The sequence below is a fragment of the Protopterus annectens genome, chromosome 17.part0, assembly GCF_019279795.1.
Source record: "Protopterus annectens isolate FY-2018-M chromosome 17.part0, PAN1.0, whole genome shotgun sequence".
In the NCBI taxonomy this organism is placed as follows: domain Eukaryota; kingdom Metazoa; phylum Chordata; order Ceratodontiformes; family Protopteridae; genus Protopterus; species Protopterus annectens.
The window spans coordinates 496,826,905-496,849,615 of NC_056751.1; the positions used below are offsets into that span (position 1 = coordinate 496,826,905).

The window sequence follows — 22,711 nt, forward strand, 5'->3', positions numbered from 1 at the left end:
TTTGCATTGGCAAGTGTAGTTTCATTTACCACCAGTAAATAGAATATATCTAGCCAAACACATATCAACATTTAATGGCTATTTTTAGAAATAATGTATAACTAAAAACTAATTTGTTGCTGATGAGGATGTTTAATCTATCACAATCAATTATTTTAACAAGCAATATTACAATATGTAAAAATAATTAGATAGGAGTTATTTTGTACTAACAACTTGAGCAGCTACGTCGTTGCAAAAATAAGACATATCATGTTCTATGAGATCTGAGGGGTGTGTAAGAAGGGTGCTTTTTTATATTTTCAAAGTTAGTAGAACTGATTGAAGTACTAGAAATTCATCTTGCAGGTAAATCAGTGAAGGACTATCCAACAAATTAAGGTAGTGTACCCATCTGTGAGGGATACAAGTAAAGTGGTTTATTTGAGTGTTAAGACAATAAGTATGTTGACTTATGGCAAATGTAAAAGTTTCAGTTAGCTAAGTATTACTGACTTATGTAAAATTAAAACATTTCAGTTAGTTGAGTATTACTGACTGACATAAAATGGTATTGTTTTTTCATTGAATCTAGAAGTTCCTTTCTGGCAGCACTACTTTTTGTAATACTTTGAAGCTTTTCTTCTTGGGCCACTGCTGAGAATGGATTCCAACCCAGTCACAGTTTCCTGGTAATCAAATATCAATAACTAATTAAATAATAAATAGCACTACTGTCACATGCCTTCCTCCCTGCTTGAAAAAAACAATGCCTATTTGACCTACAGGGGGTGAATGGAATGAACACCAGCAGCAGTGTCATCAACTTCAGTATGGAATGGGGGTTTTCTTTAAGCAGTAGCTGTTTCCTGCATATGCATGTTGGTGTCCAAGATGTTGGCATACAATGGGCATATACAATGCACATTCATATTTCCACTTAAGATGTGATCAAACAGCCACACCTTCTGTGAAGAAGAGCATTTCCTCATGATCCCTTGCTAACAACAGGGGCTCTGCCATGGAGAGTATGCCACAAGTATATGCCCTGGCCCTCTTCTGTGAAGATAAACAGCTAGAGTTAGCCTCGTCATTCTTTTCTAATACCATACCAATTTCAACAGGATCCTGGGCCAGTAACTGAAGTTGAGTCATATTCAGAGCTGGAAATAATTGCATACACTTTATGCATGGATTATTGTTCTTCCATCTACAAGTTACGTTTCGATTAATTTTTTTTAATATTTGATAAAAAAGTTATCTTATATACTGATGACTGGACCACTCAGTGTATAAGAGCAGATAGAGACTGTTCTTAGGTTCATAAGTATATATTATGCGATTCTGAGAAGTATATGCCGAACAGTAAGGGTCCCAGGATCAAGCCTTGCAGGACACCACTTGTGACTGGTTGAGAGTCGGACCTGGAGCCCGCTATTCTTACCGTGTGAATTTTGTCTGCAAGCTAGTTGGCAACCGATCTCGTGACGTACGGGTTTATGTTCAGGCTGGTGAGTTTTTCTGTAATACCCAAGTGGGTAATGGTGTCGAAAGCCTTGGCGAGGTCAAGGTAGGCTGTGTGAACAACTTTTCCCTCATCTATCGCCTTGGTAACTGTCTCGAAGAAGTCAACAAGGTTTAGTAGGCATGATCTGCCCTTACCAAATCCGAAATGGTTCAGGTCAAGTGTTTGGAGGTTCCCAATGTCTTTGTTAATGAGTTCCATGATGATGCGCTCCATAGCCTTGCAGACCAGTCTAGTCAGGCTTATGGGGTAATAGTTACCAGAGTCAGTTGTGGCCCCTCCTTTGTGGAAGGGAATAACTGTTGCTGTGTGCCATTCTACGGGGACATAGCCTGTGGAGAGGCTGAGGTTGAATAGCGTGTTTAGGTGGAGGGTTAGTTCGATCTGTAGTTAGTGCAAGATGCAGCCTGGTACACCATCTGGCCCCATTGACGCTGTATTTTTGGCTTTTGAAAGGGCTATTTTCACCTGTGCATCTGTAATTTCCAGGACACTACACTTTTCTGGTATTGTTGTGGGCCCTTTTGGGGGTGAGAGGGGAGGTGAAGTTTGCGCTGAATCTATCTGCCAGGATGTTGGCAATATCAGTAGGTTCAGTATATTTTGTGCTATTTTGCAATAGTTCAGTACATATCTGTGAGTTGCCCCTTATATTCTTAACACAGCTAAAGAAGGCTTTGTGGTCACCTTTTGAATCCTTGGCTATTTTTCTTTCGAAGTTAGCCTTGGATGATTTTATGAGGGACTTTAGTTTCTTACTGATACTGATCAGGGATGTCTTTCCTTGTTGGGAATTGCTTTTTTTCTGAACTAGTTTCCTCCTTCTATTGTATAGCCTGTTTATGGCAGGGGTCCACCAGACTGATTTCCTTCTCTTAGAGGAGTGAGTTTTGGTTTTGCTAGGGATAGCTTGATCCATGCATCCTTGTAGGTGCTCACAGAGTGCATTTGTAAAGGTTTCTGCATCTTGGGCAGCAGAATCCTTTAGTGTGGGTGCTGTGAAACTTACCGCCTCTGTCTTAAATAAGGTGAAGTTTGCTTTAGAAATTTTTTTTACTGTGGTTTCCTTAGTTGGGGTTGGTGGTGGGGTGTGGACATCCAGAGTGATTAGTTTATGATCTGATCTAACCAGTGACGGGCTGACCTCCAGTGTTGAACACCTGTCGTCCATGTTTGAGATGACCAGGTCCAATATGTTTTCACCTCTGGTAGGGGAGTTTACCAGCTGATCCAGGGCATTTGAGTTGATGAATTCCAGGAAGTATTGGGTCTGGGAGTTTGTACTCGAGTATTTTCCCAGTTAATGGTAGGGTAATTGAAATCACCCAATATCAGGGTGTTCAGTAGGACCTTAATGTTTTCCAGTGTCTCCAGAAAGGTGGAGTGGTGATCCTGGGTCATGGAGGGTGATCTGTAGCAGGCCACAATTTGCATTGGAGATTTCCCTGATGTTAATTGCACATAGATGATCTCAGAGGTATCATGCTGCACCACTAACCTGGAGGTATAGGCATCCTTGATGAATATGGATACACCTTCTCCTTTTGTGTTTTGGTCCATGTTCTGTAGCCGAATCGTGTGGTATGAGTTGTAGCCCAGTAGTGGTGGGGTGCTCTCTGGAGCCTTGAACCAGGTTTCAGTTACTGCACAGATGTCGACGTTCTCCATACTGAGGAGTGCTTCGAGCATGTGCACTTTGAGATTTAAACTCCTGGCACTGAGTAGCTTAACCCTCAGTTTTTTGTTAATTGTGCTGTTTACGGAGGTGGGTTTGACTTTTGAACCTTGCCTAAAAAAGGCACTATGGGGGCAGCAAGATCCTTGTCCAGTATTCGAAAGCCTAGGGGTGACAGGTGCAAGATGTCTCTTGCGAAGCAACGTGGATTGTCAAGCATGTTGTCCCAGGCTGACAGACACTGGATCCCCTTTGAATGACACCAGAAGCTTAGCCAATTGTTGAAATTGATCATTTTGTCTTTATACTGAGGTATCATTTTTGGTGAGGGCAGGATGCTAGTCAGGGTCAGGGTCATACCAGCCTGGGCTACATGATCAGAGAGCTCCTCCATATCTCTTTTCATGTAGTCTGGGGAGGTACGTCTCAGGTCATTCACACCAACATGAACAATGACAGAGTATCTGTATTTGTTCTGGACTCACCTGAGTGCTTGTGTTATGTGGCGGATTCTAGCTCCTGACAGGCAGCTAACAGTAACCTTTTGCTTGTCCAGCCTAGTGAGTGGGACGTCAGTGTGCCTGACTATAGAGTCACCTATTACTACTGATTTTGTGTTTTATGTGTTGTCTGGTTTGTGACGGGAGGTGCAGGTTGTTTGGGTGTCTGCTTTGGAGGTCTCTGATGCTTTTGCAGGTTTTTATTTACAGCCTCCGAGTATGATTTTGTGTATTTATGTGTAGTTTTTGCCAGTGCTGGCTTAGAAGGTCTATGTGTGGCTGGAGGTGTGGTGCAAGTGTTAACCTTCTCCTCTTGACTGACTGTTCCAGTCTTGAGTGGAGACAGCTTAGCCTCCAGTTTGGCTGTATAATTGCATCTCTCACATATGCTAGTGTTTTGTGGTAAGAGGAGAGGGTTGTCTGTGTACATGAGGCAGTTGTAACATTGCCTCAGGATACCCAGATTCACCAGCTGGACTGGAGAGTACACCTGAAATTGCCCTTTGGTCATGCCTGAATAGTAGGGTGAGCTGCTTAGTCGCTTGGTTGGTGAGGGGGTGAATAAAGAGCCTTGTCCTGCTGGGCAATCAAGTGTCAGGATATATTAGTGCTTGCTATTAGGTCTGAGCAAGTGCTGGGCTGTGGGATGCTGTTTGAGTGCTTAGGTTGAGAGTTAGACTAGTTTCAAGGAAAAACTGAAGAGGAGACTTAGTGGAGCCGGGAATAATTTAACCCTATCTAACTGGTGCTGCCCGGCGTGCAAAATTGTGCAAACGTGGTTTTTATAGCAGAGAAATGAAAGAGATAAGAGATTAGCCCAAAATGGCCAATAAACTACTAACTTCTGGGCTGGAACCATTCCTCCAGGGACAGATAGGCTGCTCAAAGCTGTCCTCTCTCACAGGTGAACAGAGAAACTTCCTTCTATCCAAGTAAGGTATGGGCAACTCATAAACTTGTAATACAGCCCTGAATTCAGCACTAACCTGAAAACTGGACTATACTAGCTTAGAAAGGTGGGAAATAACGACTTTTTTTGTTTTTATTTTGTTTTTTTTTTGAAAAGATAAGGCAAAAGCAGTAAAAAATACACTTAAAACAGCTTTAAATGATTACAAACGATCAGAATATTTTGTCTGTCAGAGACATGGGGGACAGACCCAGGGAGAATTTCTGATTTCTCATCCATTGGTCAAGGAGAATGATTAAATAGGGTTAGGAACGGACTCTGCTTCACATGGAAGGGGAGCATATTCCATATAAATAAGTAAATTTTAAATCCTTGAATCTTGTGGCAAAAGGTCCATCAGAGTTAGATCCAAGGATGCCATATGTGCCAGACATAGAACACCATTAACCTGTAGGAGATGGAGTTCAGAGCTAGGGCTTTAAGGCAATCTGTATAAGACTGTGTTTATACCCTGGATTCTCCTTGTAAGGAATCATTGTGGGTATTTCAACTGTTTCATATGTCTGGACAGATACATCCCAAATGGGACATTATACTCGATGATGGCTCTGATAAAGTTGCACTATAATGTCTTTGGACCTGGACACCATGCCTTAATAATACATTGGGTGACACAGAACAGTTTGCTTAGTACTTTGGCCACATGTTGTCAAAAGCCAGATTACTATCTGCATATGTTCAAAGATCCCTGACTACCTGTGTCAAATGTTACGCGTATCTTACTGATGGAATAATTAGATTGGGTGGCACTTTTCCCAAAAGGCACTATAATGCATTTCTTGGCACTGAATTTTAATACTTGAGTTTTTAGCATTTGCATACACTTTAACTGAACTGATTTTAGCAACTTGGTGGATAACCAATTAAACATACTTTTAACTGTTCATGGTTACAGGTAAATCTTTTTTTACTATTCTTTAGACCCTCTTGTGAGATATGTGTGTCATAGGGGAACCTATGATAGCTCCCAATTTGTAGTAGTTTGTGAATCTGGTCAGCCAAATGCCCTTGGCACTAGCCTTTAACTCTGAGAAGTAGTTACCAAATCGAAGTGTCCCGCCCACGGAGCTTTGAGGTACCCTGCTGGTCACTGGTCTCTTAGTGGAGGTGGCCTCACTAATCCTGACTTCTTGGGTCCTGGAATACAAATATAAGGCAGCTATACTTCCTTAAGGTGCAGGTGAAGAGGAAAATTTGCAAGAATAGGTGGCCATGTCCCAGGCAAAAAAAAAATATACAGAAAAGAATAAACAATGAAGGATGAAACTCCTCTCCAGGTATTATAGCAGTGTAGTGTTGCCAGTAAAGAGGAGAAGATGGACAGAAAGTGATTTTGTTGTTGCAGTATATGCACCTATCTGTATAAGAATTTTTAAAGTGTAATACCGCACAGAACTTCAACTAGTAGGTGTTGGGCTCTGAGATGAAGGGCTGGAAAATGGCAGCGACAGCAGCAGCAGTAATGCTCTATCTACCTATCACACGTGTTTCTTACTGCTGTCTGTGTCGGTCTATACCCTGGGCAGCGACAGCAGCAGCAGTAATGCCCTATCTACCTATCACACGTGTTTCTTACCGCTGTCTGTGTCGGTCTATACCCTGGGCAGCGACAGCAGCAGCAGTAATGCTCTATCTACCTATCACATGTGTTTCTTACCGCTGTCTGTGTCGGTCTATACCCTGTTGTCACTATATCTAATTCTGAAGAGTTCTGGAAGACAGAAACTGACCTGTAAAGGATACTGACTAAGAAACAGGGCATATACATCATTTATTACTGACCCCTAAATCTAGTCAGAGCAGCTGCTGACAGGATTTCAACACTAGGATGTCACAGATTTATCCAAACTGACCATTTGTATAGCTATATCTCAGATCACAGAACATTTGTAATAGCATAGATGTAATAAAACCCTGTCAATGCTTGATTATTTTCTCTTGGACACATTAGTAGAAAATACCTACAGGGTTTCAGTAATGCCAGCTATCTGTTCTGATCATTGATTAATGGTGGAGGACACAACGGTTGCCTCTGCTGAGAAACTGCCCTCTTAGAGATTGAACATGACATATGTGAAAGGAAATAACATTAACTGATGATTATAAAGGAATGTTTCAGCATTTTATATAATAATTGTCCCTTTCCCTTGATAATTATACTATGAGATATCAGCGAATGAGTTCAGTGGAAAAATGGAGATATCTAAATGGAAATGTTTGTTAACAGACGAATTAGCCCACTTAGAAAAGATCACACAATGCAATTTAATTTATCCTTTTTTTGCAGATCAAAGAGGTCCATGTATGGTGGCAGGAGAATTATCACTGAAATTGCTGGCTCAAACAGCCCATAAATTCTATCAAGATAATTAATACGTTACAGACCAATTTCAAAATTATTATTATTTTTTTTTTTAGAATTCTGCAAAAAAGCACAGAGATGTAGTCATCCTGATGAGTAGAAGTTTATTGACATTAGGTAGCTGCCAGCAAGATGTAACCGATCTCTATATTACTGCAAACTTGTTATCTGAGTTTGGAATATACTTAGGAATTTTAGCACTTGCTGTTTTTACTTTCATGATATCTTCAGCCTTCATGGAAGCTATAGCTGACTGTTTGTGTAAGGGATGGACCTACATGTTGCATCACTGACAGCAATACATGTATGACGTATTTGGTCTTAGCAATATATAGTAACCACTGACTGCAACCAGAGCTGGATCATGGTCAAATGGGACCCTAGGCAGGGTAGTGGACCAGGCTACCTCACCTGCATCCCCCAGCATCCCTGCCCAGCACTGCATACCTCTCAACTGTACAGATTTTCACAGAATGTCCATATTTTTGCCTCATATTTTTGTCCCATTTTTCATAAAAGTGTGGTTTTCTGACAAATCATTTGCAAATCATTAAAGGCTGATGTCAGAAAAATAATGATAGATATTTGAGTTTCAGACTTCATACCCATCAGAAAATTCATGGTAATGCAAAACCTGTTATGTTTTAAGTTTGTAAGAGCAATATTTTAAAAATTGTCCCTATTTTTGGGCCTCTGTCCCATGATTATTTATGGCTTTGTCCAAATTTCTTGTTCTAAGCGGTTGAGAGGTACGCCCAGCAGGCAGCAGCCATTCCAATGTCCCATTGCTTGCCTCTCTCTTCCCAGTTACCATAAAACACTGTTCAAACCTGTCAGTCTCCATACTATTTTTTTCTTTACTTCTACAATGATTGTAGATATTAAGATTTAATTAAAATTTTTTATTTGAAATTTTATAGCACAGACAAAGATAGCTATTTGCTAAACAAAAGAGTACAGTCTCATAATGAAAACTGCATAAACAACAGTACATTTCTCTGGCCTTGAAGCTCACATTCACTGAACCCATATTTACAGAAAATGCATGTGAACAGTGGCAGATTAAATGTACCTAGGACTGCTTTTAAAACATGAGTCCCCTGCACACATGTTTAGGACCAAGCACAAATGTGCATGTTGTTCACCTTCCTGATCGTATTAAATTATATTCTTTGTTTAATACATCACTCCTTCCCGAAGTGTGTTTTAAATTTGCTGTTTTGAACATTTTTCCTGCAAGCAGTGAAACATAGCATATGAATCACTAATGACAAGGCTACCCATTTCAGAACATTTCAACCATAAAAGGCCACTCAAACGGCTGTCATTATAATCCACCAATAACAGTCAGTATCCACAGTCTCTGCTGGAGTAAAAGTTATCTGAATAATCCCATATTAAAGAGAGAAAGTAACTAACTTTGCATTTCAGTGTTTCATCTAAAAATTCAGTGCCTGCTGCCCTTGAAGTATAAAACTGCCTATGTTGTGTAAAAGAGTGCTGGTGATATGCAGTAGGGAATGGCTGCCAATCAGAACAGTTTTACAGTTAGTAGGCATCTCATCCAAAGAAGGACACATACAGCAGTGCAGAGTAATGCTCATAAATTGCTATTGTGGGCCCTCAAAATTAAAATATCTAGGAAAGGAATAGCTTGGAATTGCTGGGTTAAAGAGAGTTCTACTCAACATTGTAGCATAAGAAATTTGGACAAATACAAAAACATTTAGGGTGAAATGCCCCAAATCAGGGACAGATTTTAATCATTGCTTTTAAAAACTTATACAGTTGTTAAAGTAACATACTTTACCATGTATGTCGCGTTCTGCAGGATATGAAGTCTGACAATCAGATCATTGTCATCATTTAGTGACTTCAATCTTCAGTGATTTACCAGAAAACCACAAATTTTAGGTGAAGCAGACCAAAAAATATTAGACAATAAATCTGACAGTCTGTGAATATCTGTACAGTTAAGAGAAATAGTCCTACTTGTTCTCATCTAAGTTAGACATGAAGTATTTCAGCTTTGTTGCATCTGAGGTCCAAATAAGCCAACAATTACTAAATAACACAATGTCCATGGTATGTAGATAGAGACTGAGGTTAGCATCATAAATTGGTCCTTCAGATATACCATAAAGAAATTAGTGAAGATGACTTTATATGATACATTCATTGCCGTGTCTGTTAACTGCATGCAACAGTCATTGTAAAAATTGGTCAGCATATGTTCAATATGACACAAAAAAAGTGAAAAACTTAGGACATAAATATCAACCTTATTCAGCTTGTATTCAACATCTAAACTTACCAGGTGAGGGATGTTGGTCTATAGTATTTTTACATCTATTGTACACATATACCAGACATCATCCAGTTGAAAATCCGGTGACAACTAAAGAAATGTGGCAGTCCTGTATTCCTTTACTCACTGGTTTCATTAATGGATTTAAATGTGCCAGAAAAAAAGATAAAGGTTCATTAAGGGGTCCAGTTCTTACAAGGAAACAGTTAACACATTTCAAGTTGTTGTTTTTAGACATATATACACCATATATGCTTCTTTACAACTACACCAAAAGTAATCTACCTGTGTAAATATCTGATTCTCAATTGTGAGGAAAGAGAAAAAAATTATCACTGCAACATATTCCACATTATTGTTTTGAAAAAGGGCACTGTCCCTAGCCAAGGTAAAATGACTATGCACACAGCACTAATGTTTGACCAAAAGCAAAGTTAAAGAAGTGATGATCATTATATCCCAAGGCCTCACACAAGTTAAACCTGCATTCTGTACATACTTTTGAGATTAGATTGTTTGTAACACTTAAAAAAATAATAACCACAATGTTCAGACAAGCCATTTCGAACATTTGTGCTTACCTCTGAGCAGTAGGGATTTAAACTAAGTGGGGCTAAGGGCAGAGGCCCCAGCTTAGAGTGTCAAACTCTACTTATGCAACCTTGCATGTGAGAATCACTAGGCTAGCAGAACGTCTGAAGGCTTAAATCATCACCAACAAATTTTATGACTCATTTCTGAAATACAGTTGCAAGTCAACTGTTTTTTCTACTACCAATAATATTTATGAACTTGCATGCCAAAACACACACACACACAGGCACACCGGGGGATCATCAATTCAATCACTGCATGTATTTGGAGTTTAAAGAAAATCGATGCAGCTGGATAAAACCCAGGCATAAGTGGAAAGGAAACGAAGACTCCAGTCAGAAACATCCACAAGCATGAATTCAGTCAGAGATTGAAATGATGTGAAATCTCACTGCCTCTTACTGCACACACACTGTGCCAACGTTTAGCTGCTCTGCAAACATCCTGTACAAGTAGCAAAATGTAGTCAAATATTGTGTTCAATACTGATGTCTGATTGTGATGGGATGTGAAACAATAAAGGCAGCTTGCTATGTTAAATATGTTATAACCCCCCTCCCAACACACACACACACACACACACACACACACACACACACACACACACACACACACACACACACACACACACACACACACACACACACACACACACACACACACACACACACACACACGCTTGCATACATAAGTCACAGCAAAGATCATGTTACAGTAACATCAGTAAATATAGTACATTGTGTAACACTGCTCCTGTCGCACCAGATCAAAAATACTTAATAGTAATCAAACAAAGTCAGGCAGGGTAAGTACACAGATAGTCTTCATGCCCATTAAATGCAGTCACTTTATTTAATTGTCTACACATAGATGGCTGAATGGGTAAAAAAAATTCTACAATAAAGTATTCCAGCTTGATTTACACAAATGCACACTAAGGCAGATTAATGATTATGTATCTTGATTATGACAGCAAGGTCAGTTCTTTTTTGTCCACAGACAGCCATCTTCCCTCAGCCATGTTGTTGAAAGGGTACACTTCAGATATCTGGTTGTGATAATAAATAATAAAAACTGTAATAATATCAACATCAATTATAATGGTCCCAGTAATATATTTCAAGTTTGTTTAACACAAACATATAAGCGGCTACAGTCAAGTATTAAAACTTATTTCACACAAATGCACAAAAACAAAGAGCAAAGAGTATCAGGTTATAAAAGTCCTTTACTGCCTATCTCAGTGAATCAGCTTTAGTAAGAATCCCCAGCACTGTTAAAAATCAAGACATTGTAAATTCTGATAAATCATGCACAGCTAAAAAATTGAAAAATATCTTATCAACAGGTTTATTGTTAAACTTAGTAAGAAGGAAAATAAGTGATACAGCTAAATGAAGTGTAACAATTTCTTCATTGCTGGATATTAAACTAATATTCCATCCTTATTAAACAAAACTACCGAAGGGTGAGTAACATTATAAACATATTCCTGTATATTGTGGAACTAATGATCCTGTAAGCACTCCATGCAATCATATGAAAAAATAAAACAAGACTACCGAAGGGTGAGTAACATTATAAACATATTCCTGTATATTGTGGAACTAATGATCCTGTAAGCACTCCATGCAATCATATGAAAAATATTACCCTTAAGATATTAGACTAGATTGAAGTTAATCATGCATGTGATCTGGAGTGAAATTATGCCATCCTGCAGAGGAAATGATTATTCCTACATTAAGGCAATCTTATTTAATACATGGTAATAACAGCTTTTGTGCAACATATTCAATAAAACCAGTGACTTACTGGGTACACTTCATTCAGGATCATAGGATGTCTGTTAACATTCCATTTGGGTCACTAGGAGAGTAACCTGTCAGAAGTAAAATTAAGACTCTACTGACCACTTTTTTAGACATAATCCCTGATCAAGTAACAAAGGAACAATTTATAGACAACCTAATCATATTATACATGTCTACTTTACAAATGCAAAAAGCTTAGGGAATAAATATCACGAGTATTTAAGCTTTATATAAAGTAATGCTTTATCAAATATTTAGATTGTTGAGCTCTGGGATTCTGACCATTTAACATCCCCAGGTTCTTTAAAATGCAATAAGCTCCAACAGACTGGGCAGTGACTGTTGATTAAAGATCCTATATCTGCTATGTTTACCTCTAAAAACAAACTATTACAAACTACAGTAGTTGACATAACTACATTTTCTTCATTAGAAGATGTAATAATAATTCTGATCTACAAAAAAACATATATGGACACTATGCATCATCAAGAATATTTATAATGCCTTATTACATTTTTGTCGCTAACCGTGTAATTCTCTTGGGTAGTTTAAACTATTCCAAAGTAAATTTGGAATCATTTAATTTGAATAAGTCATAGACCAAACCAGCTACAGAGATGTTTGGAAACTGCAAATCTATGGTTGCAGGAACTTACTAATGTGGGCTGAAATGGGATATGTATAATGCAGTCAGTTTACCAGGTCATATGCAGTAACCAATGTGTAAGAGGAAGAACATTTTGAAAAAGTGTCAGCTGTATTAATGCTTGAAAAGGAGAAGTTTGGAGGTTTTTTTTTTCTAAACATTTGAAAAAATATCTTTACAAACCATTCTAGTATTACACAATGGACTGGTTACAGTATAAAATGAGTTCTAGTTTGTGTGATAACATGTACAAGGTCTTCCTTTTCATGTGTATCTAGTTTCCAATTAATCATAGTATATTAGCAGAGTAGACAACAACACTTTGTAGTTCTAATGTTTTCCTTTCTACTTACAGGATAGTGGTCTTCAAGATGAATGCAGCATAATTTGCTGCTTTCTGGTTCACTACATCTAAGGACAGCCAGCTGGTACAAAAAGAGTTGTCCTACCTGAAAATTGATGACTTGGGTATGATTCTAACTCACATGCCAGAAGGCTGACAACAGACTGAGAAAATTTCCTTTCCTGGAGACATAACACAGCAAGGACCATCACCTACAGTCTGATATTAAATGGGAATCCAGAAAGTCAAATTATATTTATTTTTTATTTATTTATTTATTTATTTATTTATTTAAATTTGTTAACCAAGTAGTGGCCGACTGGGCAAGTAGCCCATTTTCAGCAGAGACCCAGGGAGAAAAGCTCCAATACAGTAACAATTAGTTAGAAAAAACTAATTGTACTGACACATGCACTAACAACAATGAAAATTAACAAAATTACTAAGAAAACTAAAGTTGTGAAATGTATAACATATTACAGAGATAGTGAGAACTGGAAAAATTTAGACAAATCTGATCAAAAACATGGAAAAGCTCCACAACATGGGTTATATGGCAAGTGGAGTGAGTGATAGAAAAATGGGTACACTCACTTGGTGTCAACAGCTGGAAAAAACAAATGTTAGAAATAATAAAGAGAGAAACACAGAAATGTTGTGTATTAATTCCATTAGCATGGCTATGTGCGTTGCTGTTCTGGAACTGAACTGTACTCTTCATTCCACTTTACATCCAGAACAGATCTGAATTTTATTATTTCATTGTAGACCTCAATTATTTAGACTTTTGCTTGTTTTACCCTGTAAAGAATGTGGCACTTTAGCTCATATGGTTTCACCCCCTTGATGAATGACTGAAACATTTGTTTTACCCTATAAGCAATGTAATACTTTAGCTAGTATGTTTTTACCCAGTGCTGAGAGCCACACAAGCTTGTTTTACCCTCTAAACAATGCAACCGTTTAGCTAGGATGCTTTCATACATTGCTGAGCATTTTAAAAGTATTGCTCTGCGCACAGCTGTGTCATCACCTGTGTTCAGCACAAAACAAACAACATTACCTGTTTCTCGCTGACTTGGCTGAACTGTCTGTTGAAAGAGATGGCCCGGGGTCTGAAGTTCTAGCCCATGACACACCACTCATCTGCTGTAGTTTGGAGCTCAGTTCACTGATGATGCTTGCCTTCATGCTTGAGATTGGTGAGGTCTTTCCATGTGGGCTTTCATCCCATGGCAAACTAGATGATTTTTGTTCAAGTAATTTATGAGGCTCAGAACATGATGTAGATAAAGGCCCATGAGGAGGAGTCATGGTAAAGATATTTTCTGTACTACATGTTGTGGAGGTTGCAGAACTAGTAGAAGTAGTGGGATCCCTGAGTACCCCTGAAATTCTGTTTGGGAAAGTTCTAGACCGAAACTTAGGTGGAACAGGAGGTTTTTCTGTCCCAAAAGCTTGACCATCTAAATATGCAATGTAAGTGTCAAGCAGTTCATTTCCTTCTGTTGAGAGCCCAGACATGCTTGAAAGAGTTGATACACTGCTAATAGTTTCTAAGTGATGGTCACTGCTACTCCTGCTATCAATTTCCTCAATTCCAGAGTCTGTCACAGTTTCAATTGTGTCTGAGGCTGGAATTTGAACAGAAGACACAACATCTGAAAAATTGACATGAGGTTCTTTTGTTTCAGAGGATGTTTGGGTCAAATTAGCCACCTCACTGTCATATGAGGTAAGACTAGATGTTGTGGAATCTAAGTTAGGGTTATTTGATGGATCAGGTGGAGGCGGCGGAGGCACTACAGGAGTAGGAGATGGAGGTGAGTCTGACTTTTCAAAACTATTTGAAAATTCTAGAGGTGGGGGCAAAGGTTCACCAAAAACAAATTCATCCTCAACATCTATTGATGGTGCAGGAGGGGGGAGAACTATGAGAGGAAGTCCATTTTCATCTTTGTTGCCTTCTGTTGACTCCATTTTTATATTGATAAAAGTTGGGCGAGTAAGAGCTGGTTCCTTCCGCGGTATCTCATTTTTCTCAGCTCTTTCTTTTGACACATCATTTGCTCTTGAATTATCCAAGAATCTGACATGCAATTCTGTTTTGTCACTGTCTTCTGACTTCTTTTCCCACATTTTGCTTTCTTCAGTCTTATGTACAAGCATTAACCCATGTGTTAGGTTTTGGGGATTATCTGCCTCTCTTTTCTCCAGCTTCTCATTACTTGATATAGTGAAACTGGACTTGTAATCTACCTCTTTCTTATGATCTGATCCTGATGCCCAAATCTCTTTTGAAGAATCTTCTCGAGCTTCTAGTTCTGCTTTACTGGGATTAGCGTAACGTGGAGAAGTAGGACGACTCTTTCTTCCTTCAGCATCAGTTCTGCTTTGCTGCTGTGTCTGTGATTCCTTCAACACCCGCTCCCTTGCTGCTAGAGCCAATCCCAAAGGGGAACTAGGGTCGAGTACTTTACCTGTTAGGGGGTGTATAAATGTACTAATATGACTCTCCATCTGACTATTTGCAGGCTCACTTGAACGTGTTTGAATGTGGGGTGAAAATGTTGATAAAGAATTGAAAACACTAGACCCTAGATCTCTAGCTTTCGCAGTCTTGGGTTCATATGAAAATCCACTTGCCATACTAAAGCCCCCAGCCAGACCTAGGGATGAAGGAATATTTAGGTGCATGTAAGGTTCATTGGCAAACATCCCCTCATCAATAGATTTAGAATGCTTGAGACGAGGGGTTGGAGTGGGTTCTGCATCTTCATCCCCCATGTCTGTGGATAAAAATAAGACTGACTTTCTCCTGGCCTCCTGATACCACTCCCTGTCACGTCTAGCTGCACCAACAATTGCTTCACCAAATTGGCTCGTGAAGTCCATGCTATCTTGGGGCTGCAAGGCTGGAATTTGTTCTACTTGCGTTTCAGCCTCCACACTGCTGCCCTGACTGCTGCGGCCACTGCTGCTAGTTGAAGGAGCTTTGATGATGATTGTTGGTATAGGAATGGAACTCTTTTCCTGCTGCTGGTGCTGCTCCTGCTGCTGTTGCTGCTGTTGTTGATGCTGATGCGGATGATGCTGTTGCTGATGTGGATGATGCTGCTGCTGATGTTGATGATGTTGGTGATGCTGCTGCTGCTGATGCTGATGGTGCTGTTGCTGATGCTGATGTTGATGATGTTGATGCTGTTGTTGATGATGGTGCTGTTGCTCATCCTCCACTTTTGACTGCTTCACCAGCTGACCTTTCCGACGCATTGGTTTGGCTGGCACATACATAGCAGTGTTAACAGTTCTGCCAGGGACATTCACATAACGGCTTTCTTGTGTTTGACTTCGACGAGTCCTTGGGTTGGCCTGGGATCCCATGCTGGATCGAGGCCTCTCATCAAGACCTGGATCTGAATCTTGGTGGTATAGCAGAACTCTGTCTCTGTTTTGACGCTCTTTCATCTGTTGTTCAAAGGCAAGTGCATCCTGACGAATGTTGGAAGTGTAGAGTTTTGCTTCTGCACTGGGATTGAAGGTAGATCTAACAGAAGGAGCCCCTCGCCCAGCTCCAGGAGAAGGTGAATTGAATGGAGGTTCAGGAGGTGCTGTGGTTGGAGGAGGGGGGATATCATCAGAACTCGGTACAGATAAACTTCTTGTAAACTTCAGGGGGGGTGGAGCTAGAAATTGCCTCTCATCTTCTGTAGAACCTACCAAAATATCAAACAGGAGATAAGGTGTTACACGCATTACGTTTTTAAAATGCACAAGAACAAAACACTGCAATGCATTTTTATGAAGAATAACATGCTCTGAAAACACTCATTAATAAAAATTAAATAAATATATACATAAAGAAAAAAACAAAGCAAATAAACACAACAATGCATATGAGAATATCCAGATGGCATGTCAAAAATGGGTGCTTCATCAATGGCAATATTGTCAGCTCTGGGCATTTCCACTAAATGCAAATATAAAAAAAGACAAAAAAATAGCATACTGGGATAAAGCACGGCCAGGTGTGAAGCATCTTGTAGGGTGCTCAGTCTTCATTTTTAACGTATTCCAGTGCATATGTTGAAAGTTTTGAAACATTCTGATTAATCTTCAAATAAAGAAACTAAAATGCTTCTACATCTCTTTGCCTTATCAGTCTGTAGCAATTCAAAACAATGATAAAATGAGCTCAAAAAATGTATATGAAGAAGCTAAGCACTCCCCCACCAACAAATCTTACTGAACTGTGCCATCACATTCAAAGCAGGTGCTCATATCTTACTAATTGCTGTTGCCTCCTAAATTTTAAAAGTTCAACAGTTTGGCAATTTGGCAATCCAGCACATAAGATTAAGACTTCCTGGATCTTGCGCCTGAGTCCCTCTTTTTCCACTTGTGAAGTATGTAATTCTGAGCCATTCCTTAAAACAAGCAGTGCCCCTTGGTCATTCCTCAAAAGAGAAACTTGTATCTAATGTATTTATTAATTAAAAAATTGTAGAGTTTTTCAAGTCTCAGCTGCATGTATTTTCATTCTAGGTGTGCCTCCTATTGTACTGTCCAAGCCCTGATCAACAGTTTTATACCCTGACAGTACGGATGAAAGAAGATCAGGGGTAATACACAGAAATCTGGAGTTTGATGGCAGGAAAGGGCAACATGACCCATCTTCATTACTGTCACTTACTGAATAAGTTACAAGTCTTAACAAAGGCAGCAGCGTAACCTTTCCCCTTATCCAAGTCCTTCTAAAGATGGCTCTACCTACTGTTTGCAGTCCTACTGCCTCGTGTTAAATGACGCATCTTTCTTGCAATGACCACAAGATATCTTTGTCTTGTGACCTCCTGTTCTCACATTGTCATTTTTGAAATGCGGCACCTATTTTAATGTACTATATCTCAGGAGGTTATTGATGTTTCTATAATGCATTAATTTTATTCATTTCCAATTTTAGTAATTTGTTATAAAGCTTCTGGTTCCGACTAATCACCACTTCTTGAGCCTGTTGAATTTTCACCTTCTGTTTATGTTGTCATGTAGATGGTGTTTTCAGAACCACTTAAAATTGCCTTTGTCTATGAAGAAGGATCAAAGCTTTTATTTTTCACCTCATGAGATTAAAAGTTGATGTCTGCTAGTCTTCCTTCAAGGTTCATAAGTACTAGTTGCACTTGTGGGCCACTTTAAGCATGAACAATTTCCTTTTGGTGCTTGAATTAGCCTTTCATAATTAGAGTTAGATTGGCCTTACTCATCCCATGATTGCTAATTGTATATTACCTGTAGCAAGAATAACTGGGATCATACTATAGGTAATTTGAGGGGACCCATGCATGATATAAAGCATTTAGATGTTGCCTTTCTATAACATTAGTACAGGGGCAGTCCTGGGGTAAATGTACTGTTTCGCATCCATAACCAACTTACACTTCAATATAGACAGGGGTGAGCTTTGTTTTAAGTGGATGGAAGGTCTGTTCTAGAGCAGCAATAAGCTATGTGAGACACACAGGTCCCAAAAAGCCATCCTGTTAATGCTGTAGAAGAGCTTTAGATCCATAGACTGTTTCTAATGACATTGGACTTCCTGATGTGCAGTTAATTCATCAGTATTGCTCTGGAGTATTTCTTGTATGCTAGACGCAGATCACCTCCAACAGTCTGTGAGATATTGAGTAGAGAGACAGGGCTTTGAGTTGTCCCTTGCGGGACATATTGTTTAGGCCTTGTATTCTTTTAGTAAGGTATCTCTGTTGGAATTCCAGTTATACTCAATGAATGGCTTAATGAAGGCTCAGTAAAGGGATAATGACAAGCCTAGATCTAAACATAATCACTTTGTTTATAAGCTATGCAATAAATAGAAAGGCTTTCTTAAGACAATGGACACACATTTGTTGAAAGTTAAGGTCACTGGCTTATTTTCAATGTGGTAGCTCCTCAGGGCAGATGACTTTTCTGTTTATCATCCATAGATCCATGTTGTGCTTGAATATATATATATATAATAACCTTTTGTGATGTGTATACACTATCCCTTTGTTTATAAGCTGTGCATTAATCCTTGTTACTTTTTCACACTGGTGGAAGGCCATCTGATATGACTTTAGGACACTTTCATCTAATGCTGCTGCTGGTACTTTCTGTCCATTTATGTACTCCCTTGTATGGCTATCCACAAGCACATTATACTTTATTTTTGCAGTAAATTTAAGTGCCTGTGTGTTAGAACATTCCTTCTGTCTGCTCAAGTCTTTTCTCATTCTTTAAATACATTCATTTGTATAACCACTGTTGCGCAACTTCATGTCATCATGAACATAAATGCAGATTTTTGCTTTCAAAGCCATATGTAACATAACTTTATTAAACAACAAAAATCACTTTGTTTTTACTGACACTGTTGTATCTCATTGGTTCCCATCTGAGGTAATCTTACTTCTGTGGTCCCTTGTGCATTTCAGTAAGACAAGTGTTTATCCATTGTATCTCACAATACTTGCCCTTCAGTCGGCTTAATTTTTAACTAATAGTTTGTGCATATCAATTGTTTTGCAGAATTATGTATTCCTTATCCACAGCCCATTTCTAGAACTGAATAAGATTTGTTTGCCATGGCCTTCCTGTTTTAAATCCATACCACCTTAAATTCACTGCTGTGAACATTTCTACATCTTCTAAATGTCTTTACTTTAGCTGTGATTCATTAATCATTCCTACAAACAGAACTCACACAGTATGTTTATATTATTGGCTTTGTTTCTGCCCAGGTGCAGTAGAATGAAATGTAATCTGTTCCAGTCATCAGGAAGCTTATAACCCTCCCATGTGTTTAATGGCTTAGCTAATAGTATTGCAACATTTCTGAATTCTCTAAAGAACCGTAGCACAAGTCTTGTCCATTCCTCTGCCCAGCTTTATTTCTTCAAGTTCTTTAAGGACACTTTCCTCAGTGAAAGGCCACCTCTACTTCAAGTGCTACATCTGCACGGTTTGGGTAAATCTCTTTTCTTATCCTTCATGACCAAAAATACTCTGTTATTTACTATGTATTTTTGACTTCTTCATTTTAAGCCTACTTACTTTAACTTCTTCCTCACTCCTTTTGTCTTTGTTTACTTCTAAATGTACTGCAAAACGTTTTCTCTGCCTTCTTCATGAAGCTTGCTGTTTTTACTCTTTTGTGTATACAATCTTTTTTTTTTTTTTTTTTTGAAGGAAAAAATGCAATTTTTTTTCTTGACAAAGCAGCTTGTTAATGGCTACATTCTGCAGAGATTATTAAGATGTGGATTTCTACATAGTTGCTACTTGAAACATATTCAATAGTTTTGTTTAAAAGAGTAGGTGGTCAATTTTATGTCATGAAGCAGTGACTTCATAAATTCACGATCAAATGGTGAAATACATACTAAAGTGATTTTTTATGAACTAATGAATTATGTAACAGGAGAATCGTGATTTTTTACATATAATTGTAAATATATGTGTGTGGGACTATTTCAAATAAAACTTGGTTGTTAAACAAAAATATATATGGAAAATGAGGGTTTTCAATGTAAACTGCACTGTATATGTGTGTGTGTGTGTGTGTGTGTGTGTGCGTGTGTGAGTGTGTGTGTTGCTATGAAGCTAGTCTTGAGCCTCATCTTTCTATTACCAGGATTAACTTCACAAAACAAATCAGTCTTAACTACTGGGTTAGTTATTTGTGTTATTTGTAAGAAAGTTCAATATATATCAGTCTGGGATGACGAGACTGACAGCCTTACCTGCTTTGTTAGGGATGGCATGCATATCTCTCTTCATGGCTTTTATATATTTTAAATTTTATATATTTCAAAAAGGTCACTACTCCCATAATGCCATTTTAGGCAACATCAGTCTCCTTCAACAACCAGCATGTGCAGACAAAAACAAGACAACATAAAAGTAGTGCTGCTCTAAGCTACAAGTCTGACTAAAAAATGTATTCTAAGCAGGCCTTTCTTGACCCTTGAAAATATATGTATCTGCATCATTAATAAAACATGGTTTCAGTGTAACAATAACACCCCTCAGTGCCAGGTTTCAATGTCTATCACTAGTTCAGTCCCACTCCAAAAAAGACCTTGTTGTTTTTGGTAGTGAGTCCATATTTCAAAGAAGCCAAATCACATCAAGACTCATAAGGCAAGTCGATGACATTAAGCCCCCCTCCTTTCCCTACTTAACATCAGTAGAACTCTGCATTGTATCATAGTCAACTAATGTACCTCATGTATGTCACCTGTAGTTAATGAGACATATCTAAACATGCTGAAGGCCCTCCTCATTGAAACAAATATTATTCTACTTGAGGAATTTCAACTATGCTTCCATTAACTGGTTACTGTACACCACCAGAAATAAGCCTGCACAGTTTTTTAGATTTCACAAACTAACTGCTCCTTATACTAACTAGTTTATGTCCCAGCTAGAGACTCAACAATGATGGATCCTGTTCTCACCAATATAAGTCCTCTAGCCTTTACATCTGTAGCTTCCCCATCAGTGGTCCAATCTGACTACTGTATATTAATATTCAGTAGGAAGGTTCAACTTGATCTACTATCAAAATTCTTCTGTCATAAGAGATTAGAAGTTATACAAGGCCAAATCTATTAACAGCTGATGAAATTTAAGCACCTCCACCCAATGAACCTGTCTCTGCACAATGATCCGGTGAGGTACATTCACAGACCATTTCAATGCTCATATATGCCTGTTTTGAAACACTGGTCAACATCAGACAAAAATACGATGAGTTTGGGAATAAACCCAGTATGGTGGAAGTCTTGTATAAAAATATAGAAGAACAGGAATAACTTATTGTCTATAAGAATAAATTAAATACTCTGACCTCTAAAAATGAAATCAGAATGATAAACAAAGAAGTTAGAAGCAAAATCAACTCCTCCAATGTAAGTATGAAGTCAAGAATCACTGTCTATGTCACAGACAACTATAAGATATTTTATTATTAACCAAATAGCCAGACTGCTTTCTTGTCAGCATCAAGCACAGCCTTATAGACTTCTAAACGTATTAAATCTTAGCCTCCCCACCAGATTTGTACCTAATATGTGGAGAACTGCTGTAGTCATCCCACTTCATATGGGGTGATCCACTCTGATCCTTCTAACTACATACCACTAGGCCTAACCAGCTTTATCTGTAAGATATTGGGGCACATCATTATGTAGCTTATTAAAAGTAACATAAGCAATCTATAATCCCTTGACTCAGAATAGTTTACACTCATTGAAAGTAGATCCTGCTTACTTAAGGCAGTGCAATTTTTTTGAATAAGTCAACAATGCATAGGATTGTTGTTACTAGTGACATCCCAGCAGTATCTATCCTTAGACCACTTCTCTTCAGTATTTACTTTTATTATGTTAAGGCCAAAGTTAATAGCCTGTGGCTAACTAAGGTTGCAGATGATTACAAACTCAGAACTATTATAACCCCTAGAGATGACTCCCATATTTTCCAGAAGCATCTATTGCATACAAATAAATGGTACCTGAACCACAGCCAAAAACTAAATGACTAGAAATGTTGTATAGTATCCTTTGGAAAACACTGTTATCCATGCATCTATGACATAAACTACACCTCATCAGACCTCCCAACTATCCTGAATTACTCATTTTTTTCCGAGTTTTGGGGTCCAAATAAAGGGGTGCCACAATTACCGAGTGGCACCCCTTCATTTCCGATTTCTTTGCTTTTGTTTTTTTATTTTTGAAATTTTCGCGCTGTCGGAGCTGACGTCATCATGTGCGTGTTGACGTCTGCTCCGTCAGCACTACCAGCCAGTCGGAATTGAGCTCAAGGAGCTCACGTCATCATTTCCGGCTGGCTGCGAGCAGGCGGGAAGTGCCTTGCCGAGAATTTGAAAGAAGAGCATTACCAGCCAGTCGGTTATAAGGTAAGAATGCTGGATTTAAATCTGGTGC

At 38.7% G+C, this 22,711-nt stretch overlaps 1 protein-coding gene across 1 annotated transcript in view; it reads right to left on the reverse strand.

Annotated features, from left to right (window-relative positions):
* The window catches only part of SHANK1 (SH3 and multiple ankyrin repeat domains 1), a 3,668,399-nt gene that overhangs the window by 181,569 nt on the left and 3,464,119 nt on the right, over positions 1–22,711 (reverse strand). The window contains exons 23-24 of the mRNA XM_044059396.1: positions 15,957–16,435; positions 13,783–15,770 (exon numbers count right to left, since the gene is read on the reverse strand). Of these exons, the coding sequence (XP_043915331.1) occupies positions 13,783–15,770; positions 15,957–16,435 (2,467 nt within the window). The remainder of the gene's footprint in view (positions 1–13,782; positions 15,771–15,956; positions 16,436–22,711) is intronic.